The sequence below is a fragment of the Panthera tigris genome, chromosome A2, assembly GCF_018350195.1.
Source record: "Panthera tigris isolate Pti1 chromosome A2, P.tigris_Pti1_mat1.1, whole genome shotgun sequence".
Classification (NCBI taxonomy): domain Eukaryota; kingdom Metazoa; phylum Chordata; class Mammalia; order Carnivora; family Felidae; genus Panthera; species Panthera tigris.
In genome coordinates, this window is record NC_056661.1 from 138,611,177 (window position 1) to 138,638,713 (window position 27,537).

Sequence of the window (27,537 nt, forward strand, 5' to 3'; positions counted from 1 at the left end):
ATTCCCAAGATTCATCACTTACATACAACATCCAGTGCTCATCCCCCCCCCCCCAACCTTTCACCCCCATTAACCCTAGTTTGTTCTCTGTATTTAAGAGTCTCCTATAGTTTGCTTCCTTCTCTGTTTATAACTTTTTTTTTTTCTCTTCCCCTATGGTCTTCTGTTAAATTTCTCAAGTGCCACATATGAGTGAAATCATATGAGATCTGTCTTTCTCTGACTGACTTACTTCACTTAGCATAATACCCTTTAGTTTCATCCACCTTATTACAAATGGAAAGATTTCTTTTTCATTGCCAAGTACTATTCCATTATATATATATGTATATATATGTATATAAATTCCATTATATATATATATATAAATTCCATTATATATATATACATATATATATATATATATATATATATATATATAACATAATATAAATAAATATATGCGACATCTTCTTTATCCATTTATCAGCTGATGGACATTTGGGCTCTTTCCATAATTTGGCTATTGTTGATAGCGCTGCTATAAACATTGGGGTGCATATGCCCCTATGAATCAGCACTCCTGTATCCTCTGGATAAATTCCCAGAAGTGCTACTGCTGGGTTGTAGGGTAGTTCTATTTTTAATTTTTTGAGGAACCTCCACAGTTTTACAGAGCAGCTTCACCAGTTTGCATTCCCACCAATAGTGCAAGAGGGTTCTCCTTTCTCCACATCCTTGCCAATATCTGTTGTTTCCTGAGTTGTTAATTTTAGCCACTCTTACAGGTGTGAGGTAGTATCTCAATATGGTTTTGATTTGTATTGCACTGATGATGAGCAATATTGAGCATCTCTTTATGCGTCTGTTTGTCATATGGATTTCTTTGGAAAAGTGTCAATTCATGTCTTTTGCCCATCTCTTCACTGGATTATTTGTTTTTCAGGTATTGAGTTTGGTAAGTTCTTGATAGATTTTTGATACTAATCCTTTACCTGATATGTTATTTGCAAATATCTTTTCCCATTCTGTAGGTTGCCTTTTAGTTTTGTTGACTGTTTCCTTTGCTGTGCAGAAGCTTTTTATCTTGATGAGGTCCTAATAGTTCATTTTTGCTTTTCTTTCCCTTGCCTCTTACGACATGTCAAGAAGTTGCTGTGGCTGAGGTCAAAGAGGTTGCTGCCTGTTTTCTCCTGTAGGATTTTGATGGTTTCCTCACATTTAGGTCTTTCATCCATTTTGGATTTATTTTTGTGTATGGTGTAAGAAAGTGGTCCAGTTTCATTCTTCTGCATATCGCTGTCCATTTCTCCCTGCACCATTTGCTTAAGAGACTTTTTTCCTTTGGATACTCTTTCCTGCTTTGTCAAAGATTGGTTGGCCATATATCTGTCGGCTTATTTCTGGGTTCTCTATTCTATCCCATTGGTCTGTGTTTTTGTGCCAATACCATGCTGTCTTGATGATTACAGCTTTGTAATATAGGCTAAAGTCTGGGATTGGAATGCCTTCAGCGTTAGTTTTCTTTTTCAACATTTCTTGGGCTATATATGGGGTCTTTTGCAGTTCCATACAAATTTTGGGTTTATTTTAGCTCTGTGAAGAATGCCGGTGCTATTTTGATTAGGATTGTATTTAATGTGTAGATTGCTTTGGGTAGTATTGACATTTTAACAACGATTATTTGTTTTATACTAACTGTTGATGATATCTTTAATGAATATAAAATTATAACCCTTTGATGTGTTTAATACTGCTCTTAAAGTTTCCTTAGTCTAAATATTGTCATGCTTTCTCTCCATGTTCTTACTGTTTTTTTTGTGGTGTATCCTGGAAAGCCACCATACATATGGATTTTGTTTTTTAATCCCATTCTGAGAATCTGACTCCTAAAACTTCTATTTACCACATGCATAGTAACAATTTACATACCTATTGCTGTCTTCTGTTTTATGTTTACTAAAGTTTTCTAGGCATCCTAATTTGTAGACTTTAGAACTTTTCAAGGACAGAGTTGACCCCGTATTTTCTCTATTGAAAATATAAACTAATTTCTGATTGTTTCTTACATAACTTGAGGAGTACAGCCTGTTTTTATTACTGCATTCATTAACTTTGAGTTTATGTTTCACATCTTGTTATAATTACTTCATACATCCACAACTTGTTCAGGAACAATCCTCATGTTTACAAGTGTTGGGCTCAAAGTATTTTATAACATTAATAGAGATTCAGCTATATTTTTTATCATTACTCTCTAATTCTTTTCTATTTTAAGTTTCCTATTCCCGAGAAACTATACTCCTTCATCTCAAATACCAGGAGCTACTCTTTATATATTTTCAGGAAGGTGACTTACAGATCTTGGATGTATACCAAATTCTCAAGTCAATTTTCCATTAATTCTCTGTAGATCTAACTCTACTAATTTCTGTATTTGAGTGTAACGCTCAACACACATTTTTAATTGAAAAAATGTTTTAGAAGAAATTGAAAATACCTTCTTCTCACTAAACTTCCTGAAATGTGGGAAGTCTGTATTTCTGCAGACTAATTTCTTGGAAATATCAGAAAATGTTCCTTTTATTTGTATTTTCACCATTGCTCTTATCACTACTTCTGTTTTATCTGTGTTCTCTTCCCATTTAGATAAGCAGATTTTGGTCATACTGAGTATTTGCTTTCTTTCCTTAGTATAGGTAGGTAGGGTTTTGACCGCACACTTTTGGAGCTTCTCTGGTCTTCCATATTACTGACTTCATCTATGTCGTGTTCATTCTGTACATTACCTAAAATGTGGACATCAACTTGTTTTTTGCCTTATTTTTTAGAGCTCTTTTATTAATCTCAGCCAACTCTCATTTTCACTTTTCTATAGTGTCCATGTTTCTTATAAATTAAACAAAATCAGTATATTTGATTTTGATATTACAGAATCCTTTGATAGGTCTCCATAGGTCTCCACACTACCCTGCCCCCTTCTCCATCCTCAAACAGTGATCTTGCAAGGTCTGATTTCGCCAAATGACAGGAAATCCTCATTGATTCCCCTTCATCTCCTACTAGAGAACTGACAGGATTTACCTCTTCAAACCCAAGCTGGAGAGAAGTAGAAATGAACAGCTCTCTCTAACCCAATTTTCATTTTTTGCAGGCATTTATGTAGTGAGATGTGCATAGGAATTTTTCCAGCTGCAGTGCTGTGGTGCGCTACATTCAGAGGCAAAACAAAGTATTTGAAAATTAGATGGTTTGCATTGTTTGCTTTTGGCAAAGTTATGAAAGGAACTAATTTAGTTATAAGATGACAGAATATTAAAAATATTTTTTATGATATATCACTATGTGTTGGGGGAATCTAATTTAGGAACTTACACACACACACACACACCGGTTGAGAAACTGAGTGATGTGACAAAACCATTTCCATAAACCTACTTAGGTGAGCCGAGTTCATTCATGCTTATATCTCAAACACTATAAACAAGGAGTCAGTCCTTTTCTCATTTTAGAAAAATACTCATTTACAGATAAATTGGGAGGGGAAGCCATATCCAGCTCATTAAGATGGGCATTTCCAATAAACTTTAATAATTGTCCTTTAAATTTTGTCACATTTATATGCTTTTATCAGTTTTCTGCTACTTATCATTACAAATATACATCAATATAAAATAATTTTTAATACTGAAAGCCTTTTGTTTATAACAGTTTGTTTTCTCCTTTTCAAAGTCTTAATTTTATTCAGGTGAGGTAGTTTAACTAATTTGGTTTGTTCAAACAGAGGGAGAAGGGGAAACAAATCTGGGTGTTTAGTATATAAAGATGTAATGATGGGGGCACCTGGGTGGCTCAGTCAGTTGAGCATCTGACTCTTGATTTCAGCTCAGGTCATGATCTCATGGTCGTGGGATCAAGCCCAGCATCTGGCTCTGCACTGGGCATGGAGCCTGCCTGAGATTCTCTCCTTCTGTACCTCCCCTGCTCATGCAATGTGCTTTCTCTCTCTCTCAAAACAAAATATTTAAAAAAGATGTAATGATGGAGCTTTTTTTAGTGAAAGGGGCTTTTTGTCTTTCCCATGTTATTTTTTTGCATCTGTTAGCAATCTGTTCTCTGCTGAAGTTTGTTTATGTGGCGTAAACAGAAACTTATTGTCTCCCTGTTCTGGAGGCGAGAAGTTTAAAATCAAGGTTGGTTCTTTCTGAGGGCTGTGAAGGACCATCTATCCTGGGTCTCTCCCATCACTTCTGGTGGTTTACTAGCAATTTTTGGCATATCTTAGTTTGTAGAACTATCATCTCCACCTCTGCTTTTACCTACCCGTGACGCTCTCCCTGTGTGCAGGACTACTCCCAAACACCTTCTTCTTTACGAGGACACCAGTCATCCTGGCTTAGAGCCCCCCCTCTTTTACACTATGACCTCATCCTAATTACAACACTATTTCCAACTAAGTCACATTCTAAGACACCAGTGGTTAGGACTTCACAGGAATTTTTTTTTTAATTCTAATTTTGTAGACTTTTTAATTGCAGAGAAGCATGATAGAGTAATCAGATAGGATTCTAAAACATAATATTTATTTCCTAAGAGTAAATTTCTGTTGGGAAAGAGCCATGGAAATAAGAACTCGAGGGGAAAAAAGCTACTGATATTCAATTTTCCATGGTTACAGGTAGATATAGACTCACAACAGCATTTAGATTCTACTAGGCATGCTTACAATTGATAAACGGTTTTATGTTAGAAACTATATCCACTGCAACTAATTTATGGTGAAAAGTTATAATGATCTAGAAGTTGCACAAAATTATTTTAAGGGGCAATATATTAACAAAACAGTTTGAAGACTAATGTGAATGTAATCTGGTCTTTTAGAAAGCTGTATTTTGTCCTTCTTTGGTATTTTTTACAGATCTGGGAGTTAGTGTTTCCTTGCCTACTAATCAGAATGGTAAATAACTGACTTTCGCTTCATGTGCATTTATAATTTTCATATCTTCTTCCATTTTTATGGGTATTTCCCACTCTCTTATTCATTCAACAAATATTTACTGAGCACCTAGAGTGAATATTTCTAGTTCTTGAGGATTACAACAAATCCCCCAGCATCAGAATCAGAGAAAAAATTAGAAAAATGAAATCAATCTCACACAGAGAGAACGGAGAAGACTCAATCACAAATAAACAAAGAGATATCTAAAACAATTTTGAGTCGTGAATTGTCTCCAAGAAAAAAAAAGCAGAGTAAAGAGAATGATAGTTAAAGGGGTATATTTTTGATCATTTGGCCAGAAAAGAGCTCTTTAAAGATAATCATATTAAGGTACAGTAAATTTGGATTGCCAACAGATTGTTCTACAAGTGTTCTGCAGGACGAGCAAACATTTCTAGTAAATTTTAACTTGTTAAAGGGTTGTTCTCTCTCTCTCTCTCTCTCTCTCTGTGCAGGACTGTGGGTGATCGTCTCCCCTACTCAGATGCTTGGGCTCAGGCCACAGTGTTTGGCAGAAATCAGTGATTTTTCAGAACACTGGAAGGTGCCCAAAACTGGCACTGGTGTATTTTTGTCACTTCAAAGCATTTATGGATAGTCCTTTGCTTTTCCATACAAGAGTAAGCTTAGGAATGCTTTGCTTCATTCTAGGTCAGGCTGCCTGTAAATAAAGACTCTTTCTTCTGTTACCTTATTGCCAGTTATGTTAAGTACAGTATATTACAAGAGTTTATTAATACTGTAGTCAACATCGTGTGAGCTTATACAATGGCCCCCATGCAGAAAAAGTTGAAAAGAAAGGCAATAAGATGATGATTACGGTGGATGTTAAGAAGGAAATCATCGAGAAGTGTGAATGAGGTATGCAAGTGGCTGAAATTGCAAGATTTTATAAGAAGTCTAACATCTGCATATCATCTGCAGAGGAGAAGGAGATAAAGGCAGAGGAACCCCTCACTTCAAAGAGATTAAGGAGGTGTGTAAAATGTGGCAAACAGTGCAAACTTTGTAGAAAAGTAAAACCCCCAGAAGGCAGTAGCAGTGTGAGAATGATAAATCTGTTTAACAATGCAATGTCCCATTTCTGCAAAATCCTTAAAAGGAGGCAAAAGCAAGTGTCATTGGATAAGTTCCTTGTTAAATCTGCACTTAAAGAACAAGCTTCCATTGAGCCAATAGATAGAAGTGATTCCCTTAGTGATAGTGAAAGTTGTCCTACACAATAACCCTCCTCTCTCCTTTCCCTCACACCAGCCACGAAGGTGTTCAAAGGTAAGTGCAGGTTAATTTGTTTTTCTTTATATTGTGCATTTTATTGTTTTGTATTATATTACAGCATCATAATCATTTTTATGTGAATATTTGGGTTTGTGGAATGAATCATCTGAGTTTCCATTATTTCTTAATGAGGAAATGCGCTTTGATATACAAGTGCTTTGGGTTACAAGCATGTTTCCGGAATGAATTATGCTCTCAATCCAAGGTTTTACTGTATTTCAAATGGAAGTGAAGTCCCCTTCACAGGCCAGGTTTAACACGAGTCTGTTATTGCAAAATGAAAGTCACACTTTCATTCCTCCTCAGTTACTTATTCTTTCCAACTCATCTTTGACATGACCTTGGGAAAATCATTTTAATTCTTCTATACCTCAGTCTGATTTTCTGTAAAAGAGACCACGATAATGCGTGCCACAGGGTTTCTCAATCAGAGGTAACTGATGTGGAGCACCGGCACTGGCTTGCCTGTGGAGCAGCAGTCTCCCAACCAACCAAACCCAGCTGTCAGGAAACCATCTTCCTTCTCTCAACTCTCCTCCTTTGTGTATTCCAAGGATCATTTCATTGGGGGTTGGAGATGTGCTTCGTTGTTCTAACACAGGGGAGGCACCTGGCTGATTTGCGGACTGAACTGATTGTGAGGCCATATGCTTCTCTGCTGTGAATGATGGGAGGGCTGTTGTCTTTGCTGTCTTGGCTTCTGTTTCCCAGCCTCGCTTGGCTCCCTCCCTGTCTCCCTCCCTCTCTCCCCTAGGTTGTTTCTTTCCCATTAAGAACACAGTGGACAATGTTTAAAGTACTTGCTGAATGGATATGTAAATGAACAATAACCTGAGAAAGAGAAGATAGAGATGCCTATAAATGTAGTTTTAGCTAGTATCCCTTTTATTTCTAATGGATAGTATTGTGGCTATAGATTTTAATGTAGGTTTTTAAGATTATTCATCTTTTTAAAAAGGTTTCATCTCTAAAGATCTCTGAGACATATATCAAGTTCATGTGGTCATGCCTTAAAGAAACCAGACTAGGGGCACATGGGTTGCTCAGTCAGGTAAGCGTCCGACTTCAGATCATGATCTCACGGCTGGTAAGTTCGAGCCCCACGTCGGGCTCTGTGCTGACAGCTCAGAGCCTGGAGCCTGCTTTGGATTCTGTATCTCCCCCTGTCTCTGTCCCTCCCCTGCTCACACTTTGTCTTTCTCAATAATAAACAAACATTAAACATAAAGAATCCAGACTTGATATGTGTAACCCACCTAAAATGCTAAAAGTTTGCTTGCCATTTAAGATCTAGTCTTCAAAATTACCCAAAGGGCTTGTTGTTTTATTACATGCAGTGTGAAAAGCTTAGATCAGTCCTCTTTCTTTATATAACTTGAAATACAGGTTCAGTTGCTATTCTAGGCTTTATTTCTAGTGTTGTATTTCTAGCTAGCTCTAAATAATTATTTAACATGATAGATCTATAAAATTGGGAGAAGCACATTCAAGATCTTTAGAAATTCTAAAGCCTAAAAAACAAACCCCTTCACAACCTCAGAGGAATCACCTACTTTCTAAAGCCATGGGGATTTAAATGATAAGGTATTAAACATTTGTTTTATTTTACTTTGTACCTTTAATATTTTCACATCTCAAAAGTCACTCAAAAGACCCAGACTTTGTCACAGGTAACTGGGCCGAGGGTTTTAACGGAGAGTACAGATGGAACAGGAACACAACACCGCAGACTGACAAAGCTACTGCTAAGAATGAGGAAACCTGACCCAGGAGACAACCGAACAAAGTACAGTTTGAATTTCGAATACATGGGCTCCAGAAGCAACTATGAACACCGTCCTTTTAAGTCACCGGCTCCTGGTTCTAGGTCCATAAAATGATGCGACATTTTGAGCTTCTTTGGATTCCTTGACTAACAACCCCAAGAGCTTTTACTTTACCCATCTCTTTTGCAGAGTCATGTGAAGTCGCATTCCTGAGGCAAACAAACCCTACAATGAGGCTGCGATGTATATGTTAGTGAATCCTTCTGAATGGTGGTAACACCTTGTAGCTACTGGCTTGCCAGCCAAGATCCAAATTAAGGGTCATGGGGAGAAGCTGCCCTCTGAAAGAAGTGGCACTAATAGTCAAAACATGTGGCTAAAAGGAGCGATGGGACCAAGGGGGTCACCCTGCTCCCTGTACTCCCAAGCTAGAGATTTTGCAGCCTGCACTCTGCCCCATCACCACATGCCAGGGAATTAGATAAAAACAGGTGGTCTGACCTAGTATTTGTTTTCACTTAAAAGCTTACTTGTACATTACTGAACAAAGCTCGTATAATATACTACACTGCAACTGAAAATCCTTTTGGTGGAAAGACACAGCAATGATAAACATTCATATACTTAACCCAATCCACTCTTAACTCCATAAAGAATGGATTTATTGAGAATTGGGGGATATAAGCAGACTTTAATCTGAGGACAGCATTAAATCAGGTTTTGGCATCATTACCTTTGACAGGGCACCTTAACTTAGGTGGCTGAGGTCCCACAAGGTAAAATCTGCATCTGCTCTGGGAATCCTCCTATTTCATTTTCAATTGCCAACCTGTTCAACACCTGTGTCCACATGTGCAAGGGCTAACTATGAATTTTTAGAGACCACAGCATTCAGGTTCGCATGTTGTATTCCTACTGCAGAGATCATGTTAACAGCTGGCAGCTTAGCAACTGTCACCATCTAATTTCAGTAAAGATTAAGGCTTAAAAAATCCTTAGCTGGAAACATTCTTGGCAGAGGCCAAAGGTGCTGCTAGAGTTATTTAAAAAAAAAAAAAAAAAAATCCCACAGCTTAATTTAATCAAGGAAAAGGAATGTATCTTCTTCAAGACCATGATGGATTTGAGGGGAATATGTATTTATTGCCTTGACCAAATGGCATAAAAGAGATTTAGCAATCAGTGTATAAACTAAAGAGGGGAAAGGCGGTCTTTTTACACTGCTGAGAGTGACACGCATATATTAATTTATTTAACAAATAGTTTCTACTCACAGTAGACTATAAGAAATACAAGACCCTTATTTTCATGGAGCATATATTCTAGAAGGGGTAAAGAAATAATGCAAAGATAATTTAAATAAAAAAGATCATTCTGATTAGGAATATGCTCTGAAAAAATATAAAATAAGGTACTGGGACAGGGAGTGAGTTGAGAGGTACTTTTAGATTGGGTGAGCAGAAGAGGCCCATTTGAGACGACATCTGACCCGACCCTTGAAAGGATAGAGTGAGCCAGCCACGGAGAAATGAAAGCAATAGAATGTTCAGAATTTCTACAGAGATATTTATGAGTTGCCGAACAACCACAGATGGAAGAAAGGCAGGGGACTTAATTCAAGGCATATCTTCATAATCACACACTAAAAACTAAACCCATGTTACGTATTTATTTGAGGTATGTTTGGAGAGGGAGGCTAGTGACAGTGAGGTGCAATACTACAATTCTTGGCACTGTAATTTATCTGGGGGCAGAACCTTGCAAGTTGAAGTGCTGCTCAGTGTGACCGGGAAAGACTCCCCGAAGACGAAGTTAGCGACAGATTCTGTAGCATCTTCCCCTGGTCGTGGTCGGGGTAATTCTAAGTGTAATGGGAAGCCATAGAACCATTTAAGCAGCGAGAAGTAGCAGAATCGGAGTTAAGCCTCAAATAGATTATTTGGACAATGCAAGCAATAGGTTGTGAGGAGAATGGCGGTGAAGCAGCTGGGATAATGCTGTGGGAGTCTGTGGGAAGGGGACAGCGGTTTCGGCTAGTACAGCAGCAGAGAAAAGGGGGAGGACTGGATGTAAGTGGGGCACTGTGCGGGCTGCAGATCAAACACCACACCTAGGTTTTGTTACGTATGCCCAAATGTAAGTCAATTTTATGGTCCACATAAAGGTCTGAGAAGAAGTCTAAGTTAAAGGACAGGCTATATTCACTTCAATCTTCACTGAGTCTTTACTATGTGGCAAGCACGTTGGACACGTATACGTAAAGATATACTGTACATGCACATAAATATACACATAAGCTATACGTACACACAACATTTAAAAGTGGACACTTGTAAAGCCATTTTCAAAAAAAAAAATAGCCCACCAATATTTAATGCTGACTTTACAACATCGGACAATCCTCATTCTTAGGTCCTTTGCGCTTTTTTGCAGGTATGAGCTATACAATAAGAGGAATCCGACATTTCCTTGGAATCTAAATAACAAACATTTTAAGGGAACACAGGGGCTATATAAAAGAGGCAGTTTTGCATTGAGATCACCACCTGATCCCTATGAGATTCTCCTTACTAAATCCAGCCTAATGTTCACTCCACCTTGTCTTGTATGATTTTAGCTCTTGAGATACAGGTAAACGATCACATAATAGTTCATATTTTAGAACTATTTGGAAGAGTAAATGCATTGTTAGTTAATACTCAAGGGTAAATCCTATAAAATGACAATTTTCTTTTGCTATGGAAAACTCAATTGATCACAAAGCAACAGTTATCTTAAAAAATAAAACCTAAGAAAAAATTTCTTATCCTCTAACATTTTGTTCCAAATAAGCCCCCAAGCCAATAGAATTTTCCATTTTCTTTCATATTACAGGTGTGCAATTTGAAAGACAAAATAACATATGTTACTTGACATATAAGGACTATTTATTAACTATAAAAAATGACAAATGAAAAAACAAGCTGAAGTTCTGATGACTAAGTACTCATGAGTCATCTAAAGGTTTATAATCTTACTTTTTCTTATAGGTATCCAAGCCCTTTGGCCCAGTAATTTCATTTCTACAAGAATATGCCCACATACACACAAAACTTAATATATAAAAACTATACATATGTTGCTTGCACCACTGCTCATTAAAAAAAGAGGAACTTAAATGTCCAGAAAAGGGGAACTGTTACATAAATTATGTTATCCGTACTATGGGATCCAATCATCTGGTCAAAAGAATAAAGTGGATTTTTATATACCAATATGGCAACTTGTAATATTTTTTAAAGGGGATCAAAACAATGCACACAGAGTATATGGAATAATTCCATTAAGAAGGGTGTGCGCGCACGCGCACACACACACACACACACACATACACACACACACACACACACACAGTGGTAGAAGTTTAGGAGGCCACTCTACTGGGGTGCCTGGGTGGCTCAGTCAGTGAAGCATCTGACTTCAGCTTAGGTCATGATTTCGGGGTTCATGGGTTCAAGCCCCGTGTCGGGCTCTGTGTCTACAGCTCAGAGCCTGGAGCCTGCTTCAGATTCTATGTCTCTCTCTCTCTCTGCCCCTCCCCCACTCACGCTGTCTCTGTCTCTCAAAAATAAACATTAAAAAAAATTAAAGAAAAAAAAAAAAGGCCACTCTACTGGCAATGGTTACTTGGCAATGGTCCTCTAAAAAGGAGAATGGAATAATGTGGCAATGGTGGTAGGGGTGTTGTTGATAAAGGCACTTCATTTTCTCCATAAGTACTTTTGTATGATTTGATTTCATCCTACACTGTACGTGCCCTGAGTTTGTAAATTTTAATTTAAAACATAAAGCTAGAGAGCTACTATCCCATGATTTTCTGCATCTGTCAACAGTGTATTTGTCCACTTCATATTACTACAAGCCAACATAGCTGATGACCTCAGACTAAATCTAGACCATAGCGTTTCATCCAGTAGTGGCCTTCTCTGATATGTGACAGCAGCCTGCTGCAGTGGATTTCCATGTGTGCTGAAGATTTCAGATAGCAAGACACTAGGGCAGTCACTTCTTTAAAGTCTAAAGCAGATTTTGATGGCATCTCACTAAACAGAGTGTGTCTCGCATGTTTGTAGCATGTACAGATCACTCAGTGACATGGATGACTGTTTACATCCTGTGCCAACTCAGCTGATGTGCATGTAATTAACATTAGTCTTGATAGCCTGCTGTTGTTTGCAGAACCTCAAGTCATGATTCTGACACACTGACAACAAGCAGTGAACACTTTGATACAGGGTCAAAACAACACTGATGTCAGTTTCCAGTGGTGTCACACAATAAGTGCCCTTCACGAGCACGAGACTGTGCGATCACTAGCCGTTTCTAGTAAAAGTGCTCTGTACCTCATGAAATGAATGATCCACAGAGATTATTCCTATATCTATTTGTCTTCACATCAACTGTATTTGTGTGCATCCATTTAATCATAGCACGACGACAGAGAAAATAAAAGTCTACTCTCTAGACTATATGTGGATTTGAATGCTTAACTCTATCACATACTAACTTTCCAATTCCAGGTAAATAACATAACCCCTTTGTGTATCAGTTGTATCTGTACAACAGGGATCATAACACCTATCCCTCAAACATACCTCATTCTGTGTTAAAAAGTGCTTTGCATAAATGCCTGTTACTATTGCTTAATAAGTATTAGAATAAATACAGCAATACCTACAGTAGTAGGTGAGAGTGCTTCAGAAATATCTGGATTACAGAATATGCACTACATGGGGACAGTTATTTGAATAGGCATTAGCAGAACACAGAATTATGAAATAATTCCTTTTGATTAAATCTTAGAGAATTTTAAGACTATTAAATGGTTGGACTATAATGAACGAAAATGTATTAGTGTCATAAGTACTTCACAATAATGATATGCTCCAAATCAAATAGTAAAACACTCTTGAAGAAGTATAAGAAAAATGAGTAAGAAACAGAAGTTTAATTTTGATAAGATTTCAAACATATTCTTCAAAATCAACTGTTCCTTTCAGTTTGGCTTGAATCAACATTTACTTTCATTCATTCATTGAAAAAAAAAAAAGCAGCCTCTTAAGAAACACGAAAATCTATTTAACACAGTTATTATACTGACTTAAGAATCTAAATGGAGACCAAATCTTACTTAGAATCTTACTTAGAAGCTAGAAAAGCACCCCGTATTAACAAATAATTTATTTTCCCGTTTTGGACTCTGCTTTAAATGTTGATGTGAAAGTCTTTTCACCTCAGCAGCCCCTCGAGTGTTCACTTTGAACAATGACTTTGCAGCTGGCCAAACCAGGCTCGCGATCAATTTTTATGAGTACAAATTCTTGAGCTGATGGCTGTATCTCCAGCTATATCACTCATATAATACACACTCACAAGTGGTGATGAGATTCACATTATCGCCAAAGCACCATCCTGCCGATGGCAGCAGCGGACACAGCAGGGGCACAGTGTCCTCCCTAGAAAAATGACTCCTTCACCTTTCAATAATGCAGCCTGCAGGTATGAACCTACAGGCTGCATGCCAACAGAATGAGAGCTCTCTTTAAAAATACTAATAAAAACTACCCAGTTCCTCCCAATGGGCCACTCTCACTGAATCTCCATACACATCCATCTTGATTTGGAAATGTGCGCATTCAATTTGTCTTCCCATTACGTTTGGAATTGAAAGGAAGATTCAACTGTATTTAAAACTCGAAGAAGTTGCCAGTGTACTGGCATGTTTATTTCAATGCATGTGGGCATGGAATTCTCTGTATGAATGCATGTGTATACATATATTTGTGCAAAATTATAAGGCTTAAATAGGACTTCAGATTTTAAGAAGGTACCTCAGGTAGAATAAATCTGAATTCATTATTGTCTGGTGATGTTTTTTCTAAATTCCAATTATGGAGTATATGGCTTTAAATTAAATTTTAATTATGGGCTTAAATTTTGCCTTTGAAAATGTCAAACTTATTTTTGTTACTGAGCCAACTCTCTAGCTTCCCAAATACACGGTTAATGTTCCTCAAATGATCTCAAAGTATTCTAATTCTTTCTTTCATTTCTAAACTCTGGTATAGGGTGATCAAAGTATACGTTTGTTCTGTAACTTTTGATTCTTGTGATCATATGCTACAAAATACAGCATGCAGAAAAGGATTACCTCAAACTTTACCTGGCCAAAAGCATGAGGCAATCATCTGATCTCTCAAGACTGATCTAATAAATAATAAAGCCAATTTTCATATGATCAATGTAACAGAAACTCTCTTAGCTTGTCACTTAACCAGATCTCCAAACTAATGAACATTCTCTGATTCATTCTTTAAAACATGTCTACACTGCCCAGGACTGTTTACAGCAACTTTAAACATAGTTGACAAAACTTACAAGCAACCAAGATGGCCTTCAATAGGTGAATGAATGAATAAACTATGATTCATCCAGACAATGTGTGTTTTTTTTAAGTCGGTTCCACACCCAGCATGGAACTCAATGCGGGGCTTGAAATTATAACCCAGAGATCAAGAGTCGGATGCTAACCGACTGAGCCACCCAGGCACCCCCAGCCAATGGAATATGTAATGCTAAAAAGAAATGAGTTATCAAGCTATGTAAAGACATGGAGGAAATTGAAATTATTAAGTGAACTAAACCAATCTGAAAAGGCTACATGGGGTATGATTCCAATTATAGGACATTCTAGAAAATGCAAAACTACGGAGACCATAAAAAGATCAGTGGTTGTCATGAGGGAGAGAAGGGATTCATGGGCAGAGACCATAGGATTATTAGGGCAGTGAAAATACTCTGTACGACATTTAATGGTGGATATATGTGATTATACATTTGTCCAAACACGTATAATATACAACACTAAGAGTGAACCATACTGTAAATAATGGACATTGGATGATTATGATGTGTCAATGTTGATTCATCCTTGGTAACAAATGTATCACGTGATGTTGATAACGGGAGGCCACGGCATATGTGAAGACAGGGGATATATGGAAAATCTTTGTATCTTCTCTCAGTTTTGTTGTGAGCCTAAAACTGTTCTAAAAAATAAAGTTTTTTTTTAAAAAGTAAAAATAAAAAACATAATAATTAATAAGTAAAAGTTCATGCTAATTAAGAGTCAGCTAGGTTTGCGCCAGTCACATCAGCTATTAAAAATATGGAATTAATAAAGATTCTACCTAAATGCACTGAGTATGACTATGAAAAAGCAGCTACTGTTTCTATGAAAAATCACTTGAGTGATTTAGAAAGATTTGATAAAGACAAGTCGCTAATGTAAACTTGTCACATTGGATGTGAGACATCTGTAAATAGCAATAAAATCAAATGTCCAGAAAGATCTGCATTAAAACTGCTTGGTAAATGCATTTAAATGCTTGTGCCAATGTAAAGAAATTAAACCTGGAAACCGAAGAAGACATCTTATGGGTATGGTTTTTGGAGGGCAGATCACTCAACTCCAAACAGGAGCCCCTTACTCAATTTATTTATATCAGGACTGCCAATGTATGCTGTGCACACATATGTGCATCTTTTGTTAAAGGAGTTGGCCAAATATTGGTTCTAATCACATGAGAAAACGCTACATTTTAACCAAATAGGCTGGCTATCTTCCACATAGATAAAACTAGTTTTGACTGAATTTTTATACTTTTCATGAAGTTACCACGCCATTGTGGCACATCCAAAAGCGGATAGATAACCTTACTTATGGAAGACAGAAAAATGACAGTTTTCCTTCCTTGGCATTTCACCATGTTGTTCTGATCTAGTCCATTTAAATTTGCTTAATGTGTGGGTAGGAATCGACAAGAGTTTAGAGACTGTTTTATGTTAATACCACCAAGAACAATTTTTTCTATAGAACCACTGGGAACAAAATAGCTTGGATTCATCACAGAATGGAATGACTACTATTTAGAAAGTTATTCTTTAATGTAAATTTAATTTAATGAGTATATTCTAGGAGTAAAGGTTATCCATGATTAAAAACTAACAAAACAAGGAAGAGTCAGCCAGAACGTATATTCCAATAATCCAATAATATTCAGAATCCTATTACAAACATATCTACCAGTCCTGGAAATTTAAAGCTACAGTTATGTGAATAAGTGATAAAAAAATGTCAGATTTGTATAAAAATGGAAGCTTCTAAGTATTATGGTTTATCTATAAAATATCAGAATGATGCAGTGGTTCCCAAGGTGTGGTTTTGCAATCCTGGAGAACTTTAAGATCTTTTCAGGGAATCTGTGAGGTCAAAACTATAATATTCAGACATCATCTGCATTTTCCAGTTATTCTCTGTGTGTACAGTGGAATTTTCCAGAGGCTAAATTTCATCTGATATTACAACAGATTGAATGTAGAACCTGATATGAAAATATAGCTGCATTCTATTAAGCTAGACATTAAAGAGATGTGTCAAAACCTGGAATAATGTTACTCATTTTTCCTAAATTGTTTGGTTCAGAAGTTATTTTACATAAAAATGTTACTTGTGTGGGCATGTAAAGAAATTCACTACTTTTATTTTAACATGAAATACTTAAAAGTTTCCATTTTAATTTCTAACATAGTGAATACCTATAGATATAACCCACCAAACGAAAGTTTGAGCACTGCTCTTAGACCGGTTGTGTAACAGGAAAAAAAATTTACTAACCTGAACAAGAACAAAGTAACGTTTTTTCCATCTTTTCCAGACCTTCTGTCCAAGGGCATACAAATACCTGGTAAGAAAAACAAGCAAAAGATATTTTAGATGAATGATGCTGTGGCTCTGTGCAATCATATTTCTTCCACAAGTATTCGTTCTGGAGGCCAGCCTGCTAAAGGCAAAGTCTAGTTCATTTGAAAATGGAGAAAACATGTAGCTTCTGTGTTTTAAAACGACTTGAGCTTATTCTAGGTTCTTGAAAGGGAATTGATTTATGTGGCTTATCAATTTGTCAGTTCTTACTACAAATTGAGCCACGTTGGAGCTAGAAAGAATAATCAAAGAACCAGTGGGAATTTTATGCTTACGACACACTTCTTAGGATAGACAAAGACTACAAACTGGGGATAGAAGACTCAGTGTTTCAGCTCTCAGATGACCGCAGCTGAGAAGTGTGGCCCCAGAAGAAGTGGCTGTCCAGTCAAGAACCTGAGTGAAGGGTCACTGTCCAGCTGGGTGACCCCAAGTTGTGCCAGCACCAATCTCGGTTTCTGTTTCTTCAACTATAAATGGCAAGACTGGCTTTGCTGATTTCTAAGGTCTCTGCCGGCCTCATAATTTAGGGGTTTAGCTGATTTACAGAAAGTATCTTGCTGCAAATTTTCCTAACTATGAAGTTCAGGTGAAGAGAACATGGTGTAATTAAACAAAAGCCCTGGCTGAAACTATGTTGAACTGTGCATTGCTATTAACAATGTGAATTGAAATGAATAAAGGAGTCAATCATTTGAGAATATTCTTACTGAATATATATAGATGTAAGCTTATCAAGTTTATCAAGGAGGAAAAAGAAGAAACTAAAAATTGCTCTAGTATAAGCATGTCATGGAGAGCTATTTAAAAATTATACCATGGGAAAAAAAATTACACCTTGGAATGATATGCACACTTACGACAAAAGTAGAAAATATCATTAGAGTTTGAAATATGATAAATACAGGCCTAGTTGTTAAATTAAAATAAGATTTTTCAATAGTTTATCATAATCCTTTTTTTTTTTCTGAAGTGAAGGTTCACCACTGTAAAGGCTATTCAAACTAAATTTATATACAATTCTGAACGATAAAAAAGCACTACAGTTAATCACTTATTTGGGGGCTTAAAGTCTTGAGAGTTTCACAATTTTTAAAACTAAAATCTTAGCTTGAAATTTTAGTTTCTGTCATATTAAAATAATTCTCTTTTGCACAGCAAAGCATTTTTGCCCCCCTTTTAAAAAGTGATGCAAGAAATGAATAGGCAGTCTTTACTTTTTTTTTCCCCTTCCCCCATCTGTCCCCACCCCAAGCGCAACAGCCTCTAGCAACCACTGATGTGTTCTCTGTATCTATGAGCTTGATTTATTGGGTTCTAAATATTCAGAATCAAAATCAAAAACAAAAACAACAAAAAAGATGCAGTTACTAAAAGTCAAACTAGAAACTAGACGTTTGCATTGGAAATCATCATCCATAACTGCCCAAATCAATTACGTATTTTGTGTCAAACCTATCCGCTATCTAGGTGAACTTCTACTCGGCTCTGACAATACCCCTGACACCACGCTGCCTGCACTTCTGGATATTCATTTAGTGACTGACTGACAGAGACATCCACTGCTACCGTGCTCACCTGTTCACTATCACCACCTGAGGCCCCGTTAAAACCCTTTGCCCCACCTTTGCTCTAAGCTCTAATTTCTCTTCTGTGGTTCTGGTGATAGGTGCTTCGCTGCTCTCTTTCTGTCTTTTGTACGTAATTTCCTTCTCCTTGAAATGCACACACCCCCAACTCCTATTACAGGGTTAACAGCAATGACCTCAGGAGCCAGACACTGTGGACACGACAGACGCCCTCTATAAAAGTGCACTGGCAAGATGTGCACCGAATAGCTGCTGAGGAGCCACAGAAGACGTTGGGAATCACCTTTGCTGGTGACCACCGCCCGCTTCTCAGCTCCTTCAGCGTCTCACTCAGCATCTCAGTGAGAAGCAAACCATCAACACCACAAGCGAGTGTAAGTCTTGCTAAGGTGATACACAGGGAATACCACTACCAGCGGCAACATCACTCAAAATCCGGGCTCAACATACTGGGAATGACACTGTAGGATTTCTCTGAAGACAGCAGAGTAGTGGGTGGATACATACATGTGTATACTAGAAGTTGGGAGATGTAAGGAACTGAATAAGAGATGATTTAAGAATGGAACCAAGGTAAGCATTTCGCCTCTGGGGTGTTTTGGGGGTGTTGCCCTGTAAGAAGGAATTCAATCAACCACCTACAGAAGTCACAAGTGATCACACATATCTAGAGAGTAGCTAAGCATGAGAGTTTTGCTCTCTGCATAAGAAAATAGATTACATTCAACACAAGATAGACTGCATAAAGGCAACGTTATAAACGCTATGTAGCAAAATGACAGTTTCTGTCCTTCAGTTTTCACATTAGCCAGATAAAAATTTTATGAAATAAAATGGACATGAATACATCAGAAAAGGTAACTATATTGAATAAGGATGCACTACACTTAACTTCAACAAACTTGAGGTTTTTTTACTCTAAGAATGATTTCTGGAGTTAGATGTCTAGTACTAAGCTAGCTGCTTTCTCACTAGTATAAAAGTAGATTCTGGACATAAGAGATATTTAACATTAAGGAAAGAATGAAGAACAAGATGTTCATCAATACTGTTTAAAAGAAAAAACTCAAAATCATCTAAGAATCAATGGTAAGGAATAAGTTGCCATGAAAAATAATGCCAAAAAATAATACGCAAAAATTATTACAATGCTAAGTTAAAAAAAAAAGCTGTCACATGAGCTTATAGTATACGCATGGGAAGAAAACCCAGAAAGATGAATCAAAATGTTAAGCCTGCAGTTAATATTGGGCTGGTGAGATTAAAGATGAAGTTCGTTTTTTAGAGTAATCTCCACATCCAATGTGGGGCTCAAACTCACAACCTCAAAGTTAAGAGCTGCATGCTCTACCTCATAAGCCAGCCAGGTGCTCCTTCATATTGTTCTCTAGGCCTTCACATTTCCACAATTTCTACACTGAGCATATCTTCCATATTTTTAAAGTAAGATTTATTGGTATAGTTTACATATAGTAAGGTTCATCCACTTTAGGTATATAATTTGGTGAGTGTCGACATAGCAATGTAACCACCGCCACCATGAACTAACAGAACATCTGCATCCCTCCAAACCTTCCTTGAGGCCTTTGTATAATCAGTCTCCTCCTCACATCCCCTAGCTCTGCAACCACAGATCAGATTTCTAACCTTACAGTAGTGTTTTCCAGAATGTCATGTAAGTGGAAAAATACAGTATGCACCCTTTTGCGTCTGGTTTCTTTCAGTTGGTAAAAAGCTTTTGAGATTCACCCCTGTTGTCTATATCAGGAGTTCATTCTTTTCACTGCTGAATTCATTACATTGTATGAATTTACTTCAACGTGTTTATCCATTTACCAGTTGGTGGACGTTTGGATTGCTCTCATTTTTCTAGCTATCATAAACAAAATTGCTATAAACACGCATGTACAGGTCTTTTGTGGGTCCATATTTTCATTCCTCTCAGGTAAATATCTAGGAGTGGGATTACGGAATTATATTTAAAGTGTGTGCTTAACTTTATATGAAACTGCCAAACTGGTTATCTAAAGTAGCTGCACAATTTTGTATTACCACTAGCAACATATGAGAGTACCTCTTATTTTATAATCAGAAAAAATTACTGTTCTGAGGGATTTGGGGGATATATTCATTATGGATCCATAAATTGTAATTCTGGTATGACAAAGTCAAATACAGTGACAAAGATCCCTCTCTTTGGTCTATAGGTATCTTGAGTACATTGGAGAACTCCTTCTCTAAGCTTTATTTATTTATTTTTGAGACAGAGAGAGACAGAGCATGAACAGGGGAGGGTCAGAGAGAGAGGGAGACACAGAATCTGAAGCAGGCTCCAGGCTCTGAGCTGTCAGCACAAAGCCCGACGCGGGGCTCGAACTCACGGACTGTGAGATCATGACCTGAGCCGAAGACAGACGGTTAACCAACTGAGCCACCCAGGCGCCCCTGTAAGCTTTAATAGTTAAATGCTTTTTCAGGTGTCAAGACTATCCTCAAGTCTGTAGTTTGGTCGTCTTAGCTGCGCAAGAGTTGAATTGTGGAGAGAGTAAGGAAAAAATTAGCCCAAATCATTTGAATATTCGGTTATAATCAGATAATCCATTTTTAGAAACATCTGTAAAAATTAATATGCATTCTCTCCTCACCTGTTTTGTTTTGTTTTTAATGTCGAGTGTTAGGCTACAAATTATCTCATTTATAGATAAAAAGCCAGGAAGCTTTATTTCAGATAAATATACTAAAGTTACATTTAACATGTTGTGCTCTAGTAGGCAGTTAAGACTCAGTTCATTACATTTACATAGTGATGTTTGAGTATTCTTAATTACTGAAAAATGAGTTACTCTATGTAGAAACCATACCCATAATGAATTTTTAAGGATTTTGTATACAACAGGTTGACTTGATCTAGAAAAGATGCTAGGGCACCTCAGGGTCATTATTAGGAACGTCAATTATAACTGCATAATTCTGTAAAGAGAAGGTATCGTCGACAGGTCTAAATCTAGCAATAGTATTAAGCACATCTTTGAAAGCTATTTACCTGTCATCCATTTCTGTTTCATAAAAATAGCTCAGAATGTAAAAAAAAATCTATTATTAATATCTTTCTTTCTGAATTTTGAACAAATTGGTTTTTTACTGCCTTATAAAATCTACTTCTACCCCATAAAAGTGTAGAGAGTCTCTTCCAGGAAGTATATCTGTCATTCTGGAGACAGACTACTTTGGCTGGCGTACTACAGGTCTGTTGGCAGGTGTGCTCAGCACTCGTATTCTCCCTGATTATTTTGTAACCTGCTGAATCATTAGCTTCCTCTCAATTGACTATGTGATTAACTCAAAAAGGAAGTTATTTTTTAAAGGGTATGTAAATCAGACCTGCCTAATACTACTCAAACTGGGAACACACATTTAACTGGGCTTTATTTGACAATTTATAAGGTTACCCAATAAAATATCATATATGACAGCAATAGTCTCTAATGCAGACTGTGAATTTTTTTCACCTTATTTTGAAGAGGTTTTAAAGAGGGAAGCTAGTTTTCTCTTTTGTCCTCCCATGGGGCTTTCAACATTATTCATTTTCATTAGCCTACAAAATTTGGTTTTAAACATTTTTACTCATCCTTGTTAAATTATTTCAGCTAAGTAACAAATGGACAGAAAATGAAGGAATACCTATATCAGCCATTTTCATGGTCATGCCACATTCTCCAAGCCTGTATTAGAGTATGGCCTTCAGAAAAAAAAATTATCTAATCAAAATTCAATTTGATCCAAGAATTATTTGAATGGGAAAAAAGATTCTATTGTACATAACACATTTGAAAAGTACAGATTTCTATCCCTAATTTGTACTAAACGTAACGTTTTTCCATTAAAATATTTCCAATGCAGCATAATACTCATGTAACTAGAGTATTTTGGATTACTTAGAAGTAACTGCTCAGATACTATTTAATAGTGTTTGCTTTCATCAATACATCCAACTTAACGTATTAGGAAGTTGTTCCCTTTGAACAAAAAATTGCCTGATTAACTTTAAAATCTTCTCTCCTTACATGGGGATTAGGTAACAAAGAAATTAGCAGCACTGCCACAAAGCTTGGATTTAACACACAAGAGTTAAAGCCTTGAAGCATTTGGTTTTATAAATCAGTATCAACACAGCAATAATCTTAAAGAATTAATCCCTCTTCTAGGGCTGCTTCTAATGGAGAGTACTATTTGTTCCAAAGAGACATAGCAATCATTGCTAGAAAATAAGGCACAGAACCACCTAAATGTGTATCAAGGTTTCGTTCGCCTAGGACTATTTTTTTTTGGGGGGGTTACTATTCTTGGTCATGATCTATCCTCAAATATAAAAGAAATGTGACACTTTCAAGAGTTTTGACTGCATATTTAAAATACGATGTGGATACTGTCAGGGAAAATGTCACATGAAGAAAGTAAAGAAAATTAAAGAACTTTGGCAACAGCAAACCTCAAAGTTAGTATCAACGAGGAAAACAGGGCATTATTTCTCATCTTCTCTTTCAATAACTATGTAGGGACCAAAAAAACCAACAGGGACCAAATCCCTGTCATGACTATGAGAGAATCTCAACACTAAAAACTGTACTATCTTTATGGAATCGCTATCATCCTTAAAAGAGTTATGTGATAACTTGGTAAGCCAAGGTGCTTTTAAAAGTTTTCATCTGTGGAGAAACAAAAGCAGAGCCTTTATGAAATCCATTAGAACGTTCTATGACAACAGGGATCAACACTTTTCTTCAGATATGTGCTGCCTATTAAGAATATATATTATTACCAAGAAAACGACCTCAACCACAGGCTGGAAAAAAATGGAGTTTCCTAAAAACAAGCATCAAGCAAACAAAAATTGGCAACATGACTATGCTCATTTTTGCTGCATTTTCAAGGAGATATTTAGATTTCATTACATGTTTAGATTGCAATGCTTGTAAAATAAAATTATTTTAAATGCTTGTTCTTACACAGTGCTCCTGTGAATGGTTTTTAATAGTAGATTCACATATATCATTCTGTGATGTGTCTTCAAGCCCCAAAACCCCCAAATTAGTTTTAATAATAAATTAAACCATTTTTCTGTAAATGGTATATATTCTCTGCTAATATATAATCACAAAAGTTAATGAAATTTCAGGAACTCATTTTTTGGTTAGTTTTTAAAATTGAGAGTTAACTCAACTTTGTAACACAGTGTGTCTGAGCTCCAATATATCCCATCCTATTCTAGTAAATAAACAGCTAATATTCTCTACGTCATAATTGAAACGGAAAATGGGAGAACATAACCAATAACAATTATCCAAACACTCTAAAAACACTTTATAAGACCTAACTTAAAGACTGCTCAAAGAATCTTCAACACACAAAAATTCTCCAAACATATTACTAAATATTGTAGTTAAGTTTCAATTAGAGTGGTGGCATGCAGTTCTAATAGAAAGGAGAATATGACAATTTATTTGCACTGAGTCCATGCTGTGGGAGTTCATGGTTTCACTTTGTGATGAAAAATCATCACTAATGAATATTTGAAAAACATAATTGTGTACAGAATGTGGGAATTATTCGGTGCTTGAAAAAAAGGACTATTTCTTTTGTCGGATCACTTGAGTCCAGCTTTTTATTCAAAGAAATGGAACAATCAATCTACATGTTGAATGATAAAGCCTTTCCTTCTACAAGGCTTCATTTTTCAAGGAAAAATACAGAAAGGGAAAAAAAATCAATATATAGAGTCGTTTAGTCCTGGAAAGGGCTTTCTTAAAGAGAAACCTCAGTCAAGGTTGAAAGAGCAATTAATGCAGGCTCAAAAATCTGGGCCATTCTGATAGAGTTCGGTTAACATGTGGCAGAAGTAATCATCCACTTGTGAAAATGATTTTCGGTTCATTCTCAAACACCTTTCAGACACTCATGATCCCATTTAACTGACAACAATACAGGCTATCTGTGGGCACCACTGCATCTGATGTGAAAACCAATAGGGACCAAATGCCCTCAGGCACTTTCAGTCATCCTGCACGTTCCCTGTTCTCTGCTGCCTGGATAAAAGGAATCTTCCTTTCACTGCATTCTTTCTTTTATTTAACCCTGAAAGATAAGCCTTTTTTGGGGGGTGGGGGGTACTTTTGGCTAAGGATGAGAGAAAGAAACTGATTCAAGACAACAGTGTGACCTGGGCATTAAGAAACCGAGAAATAAATACCTTCCGACTGGCTTTTTACCTCCTGAATTCTTAAGGGAAAGAGTACATGAGGTTGGGGAGGCAAGGGAAGGTTCCCCACCAAACAAAACTACTTAACATTTTGAGAGAAATTATGAACAAAGAAAAATATGAAACTCCTACAGCTAAACAAGAAGTTGAAATGTGTGTGCTGTATAAACAGACTTACAAAAGCAAACTTGAGTAAAATGTAGAGTTCTCCACTCCTTTTCTGGACCACACTTTATAGAATTAGTAACATAAAACCAATCACCCCTCCTTTTCTTCCTAAGTCCCATCTTCTGGTAGTTTACTCTAAGCCTGAGTTAACTCTCAGCTTGTATCAGCATTATCAGAGTGTAACAGTCTAATGTATGAAAGCTGTCTTCTAAACACCGGTTTGCCATTGCCTACTACAGAACACGAACGGAGGCAATCCACCAACATGGGAAGACTGATACCCCAACCTCGGGTAAGACATTAAGAACTCCAAATGACCATTTGTAAAAGAGGTCCAAAATAAAAAGCAATGCACAGTCACCCAGAAACAAACCGAACTGGGGAAATTATAACAGTAGCTCTTTGAAAAGTATGTTTAAATAACTACGCACAAGGCAAACCACCTAAATGAAACCGCACAGAGAAATCTATTTGAAAGGCAGTTTTTTCTCGATTTATCTTTGATAACTGATCAGCAGTATTCTTTTATATCTCAACAGGAAAAGTACTCTTAAAAACTTTTTTAATGGATCATGGTCTCACATATTTTACAAAGTTACACCAATATGTTAGAGTCTCATTCTAATATACTGTAACACAGAGGGCAGATTTTTTTTTTTCTCGATTCTTTTTTTATTTATTTTTTATTTTTTAATATATGAAATTTACTGTCAAATTGGTTTCCATACAACACCCAGTGCTCATCCCAAAAGGCAGAGGGCAGATTTTGTAAGCATGGTTTCTTCATGTTTGTCCTCAGTTCAAACGTCCTTCAAAATAAGTAATACTTTTCTGCCTGTGCAGAAGCCTTACTGCTTTGTTAGAAGTTAAAGAAAATTAGCTTTCCAATTATAAAATATCTCAGAAGGGGATAAGTGAAAATATGTCCAAATAATGTACTAAGCAACCTATTCCAGCCAGGCTAACTTGCAGAGTCAAGACCATACCTCCATCTTCTGTGGAGGAGGGTACAGGCTGGGAAGATGTGAATCTGGGGGGCGGGGGGTGGTGGAGGGTCATCTACCACACGTTCCAAAAGGAAGGACACTCTGCACTTGGCAATAAAGCTCTAGGGCACCTACCAATTAAGATGAAATAATTCACTTAGACAATCCCAGATACTTTTGTGAGATCCATTAAGCTCTCCTCTTCCTGAAAATGCAAACGATTTGGTAATAATGAAACAAAAGTTTTAGCAAGGGGTTTTTATGTAACAAACTATATCTTATTGACTATTCCAAATATGTTCTCTTTTTCGACACTATATTCCCAAAACAAAGCAAAAATACTCACTTTTAAACATTATATCCAATATAGGTAATGCTGAGTTAGCAGAAATTTTTAGGTCTCGGTTTTCTGTAAGTGGAGATATCTGTCCTACCTTCTTCATATTTATGATAAATTTGAGATGAAATATGCACAAAAAATGCCCATTTGTAAACTGTATACACTCTAAAAAGAAAATCATGGGGCACCTAGGTACCTCAGTTGGTTAAGCGTCGGACTCTTGATTTCTGCTCAGGTCATGATCTCACAATTCGGGAGATGGAGACCGCCCCCCCCCCTCCGCCTCTCCCATGTCAGCAAGGAGTCTGCTTGGGATTCTCTCTCCCCCTCTCTGCCCCTCCCCTGCTTCAGTGTGTGTGCGCTCTCAAAATACATAAACTTAAAAAAAAAAAAACACAAAATAAGTCAAGACTATCCTATATGTCTATTTAAACTTGAACTTAAATTTAAAAAAAAAGAAAATGAAAATCATTGAGAAGGTAATGTGAGATTCAGTGCTTTCCACTGTGTATCTTGGGAATTGGATACAAAGAAGGATTATGCGAAAAAAAGAACAAATGTGGTGGGCAAATACATGTGAGAAATACTCAGTTAAAGAAAGCTGAAAGTATTCTGAATGAGAGGATGAGTAAGAGCTTATCGTAGACCTGGAAGAGACACTAAAAAGCAAGAGGGGAAGGGAGAAGAGCGGGTGTAGCGTCTCCAAAATTATAGAATCTTCTTCAGAAAGTATCTTGTAGGAGTAATGTTTTCCAGCATACACTTTGGGAAATCAGGCAGACTAGAATACTGATAATTAGTCTTTAAGTGATAAAATTATACAATTGAGTTTTTACATTCTGTTCGGAATTAACAAAAATCCTAATCATAATTAAAATGTCTTCTTCACTTCTAACATCGTTTTCGTAGGAATCTGTCAACACTTATGTTTGGGGGATAAAAAGTTTTTTGTAAAATTTGGATCATAATCTCCATGGATTATATTTGATTTCTGAAAGATCACTTGCTCTGTAATGTTTCTCTCTGGTCTTAGTGAATGAGGACATTTTCGGAAGACTCTGAAATTTAGAAAGCTATATCCATCTTTAAAGTAACTTACCCTCATGTGAGTCATTTATTAATGCATTTGAATTCCTCCTGGCACCCGGCGTGTTTCACAGATTCCCTGCCCTAATAGCCTTGTTCTACCTGCACTGTCTCACCTGAATTTCAATTTTATGCCTTGTGACCAATCTTCTTTGTAGTCCAGCACAACTGTGTGGAGTTCTGGTTCAAGACTTCAGGGACTATCACTCCAGTTTTGACGTTTACCTTGGCCTCAGTGTCTTATCCCCTGCCCTCATTTTTGGATAAGCAACCCAATACTCCAGGCC

At 36.8% G+C, this 27,537-nt stretch overlaps 1 protein-coding gene across 8 annotated transcripts in view; it reads right to left on the reverse strand.

Moving 5' to 3' along the window:
• Nucleotides 1-27,537, reverse strand: part of CADPS2 (calcium dependent secretion activator 2) — a 539,410-nt gene that overhangs the window by 173,091 nt on the left and 338,782 nt on the right. For all 8 annotated transcript variants that reach the window (XM_042970898.1, XM_042970882.1, XM_042970892.1 and 5 more), the window contains one exon: nt 16,739-16,805. In XM_042970898.1, the coding sequence (XP_042826832.1) occupies nt 16,739-16,805 (67 nt within the window). The remainder of the gene's footprint in view (nt 1-16,738; nt 16,806-27,537) is intronic.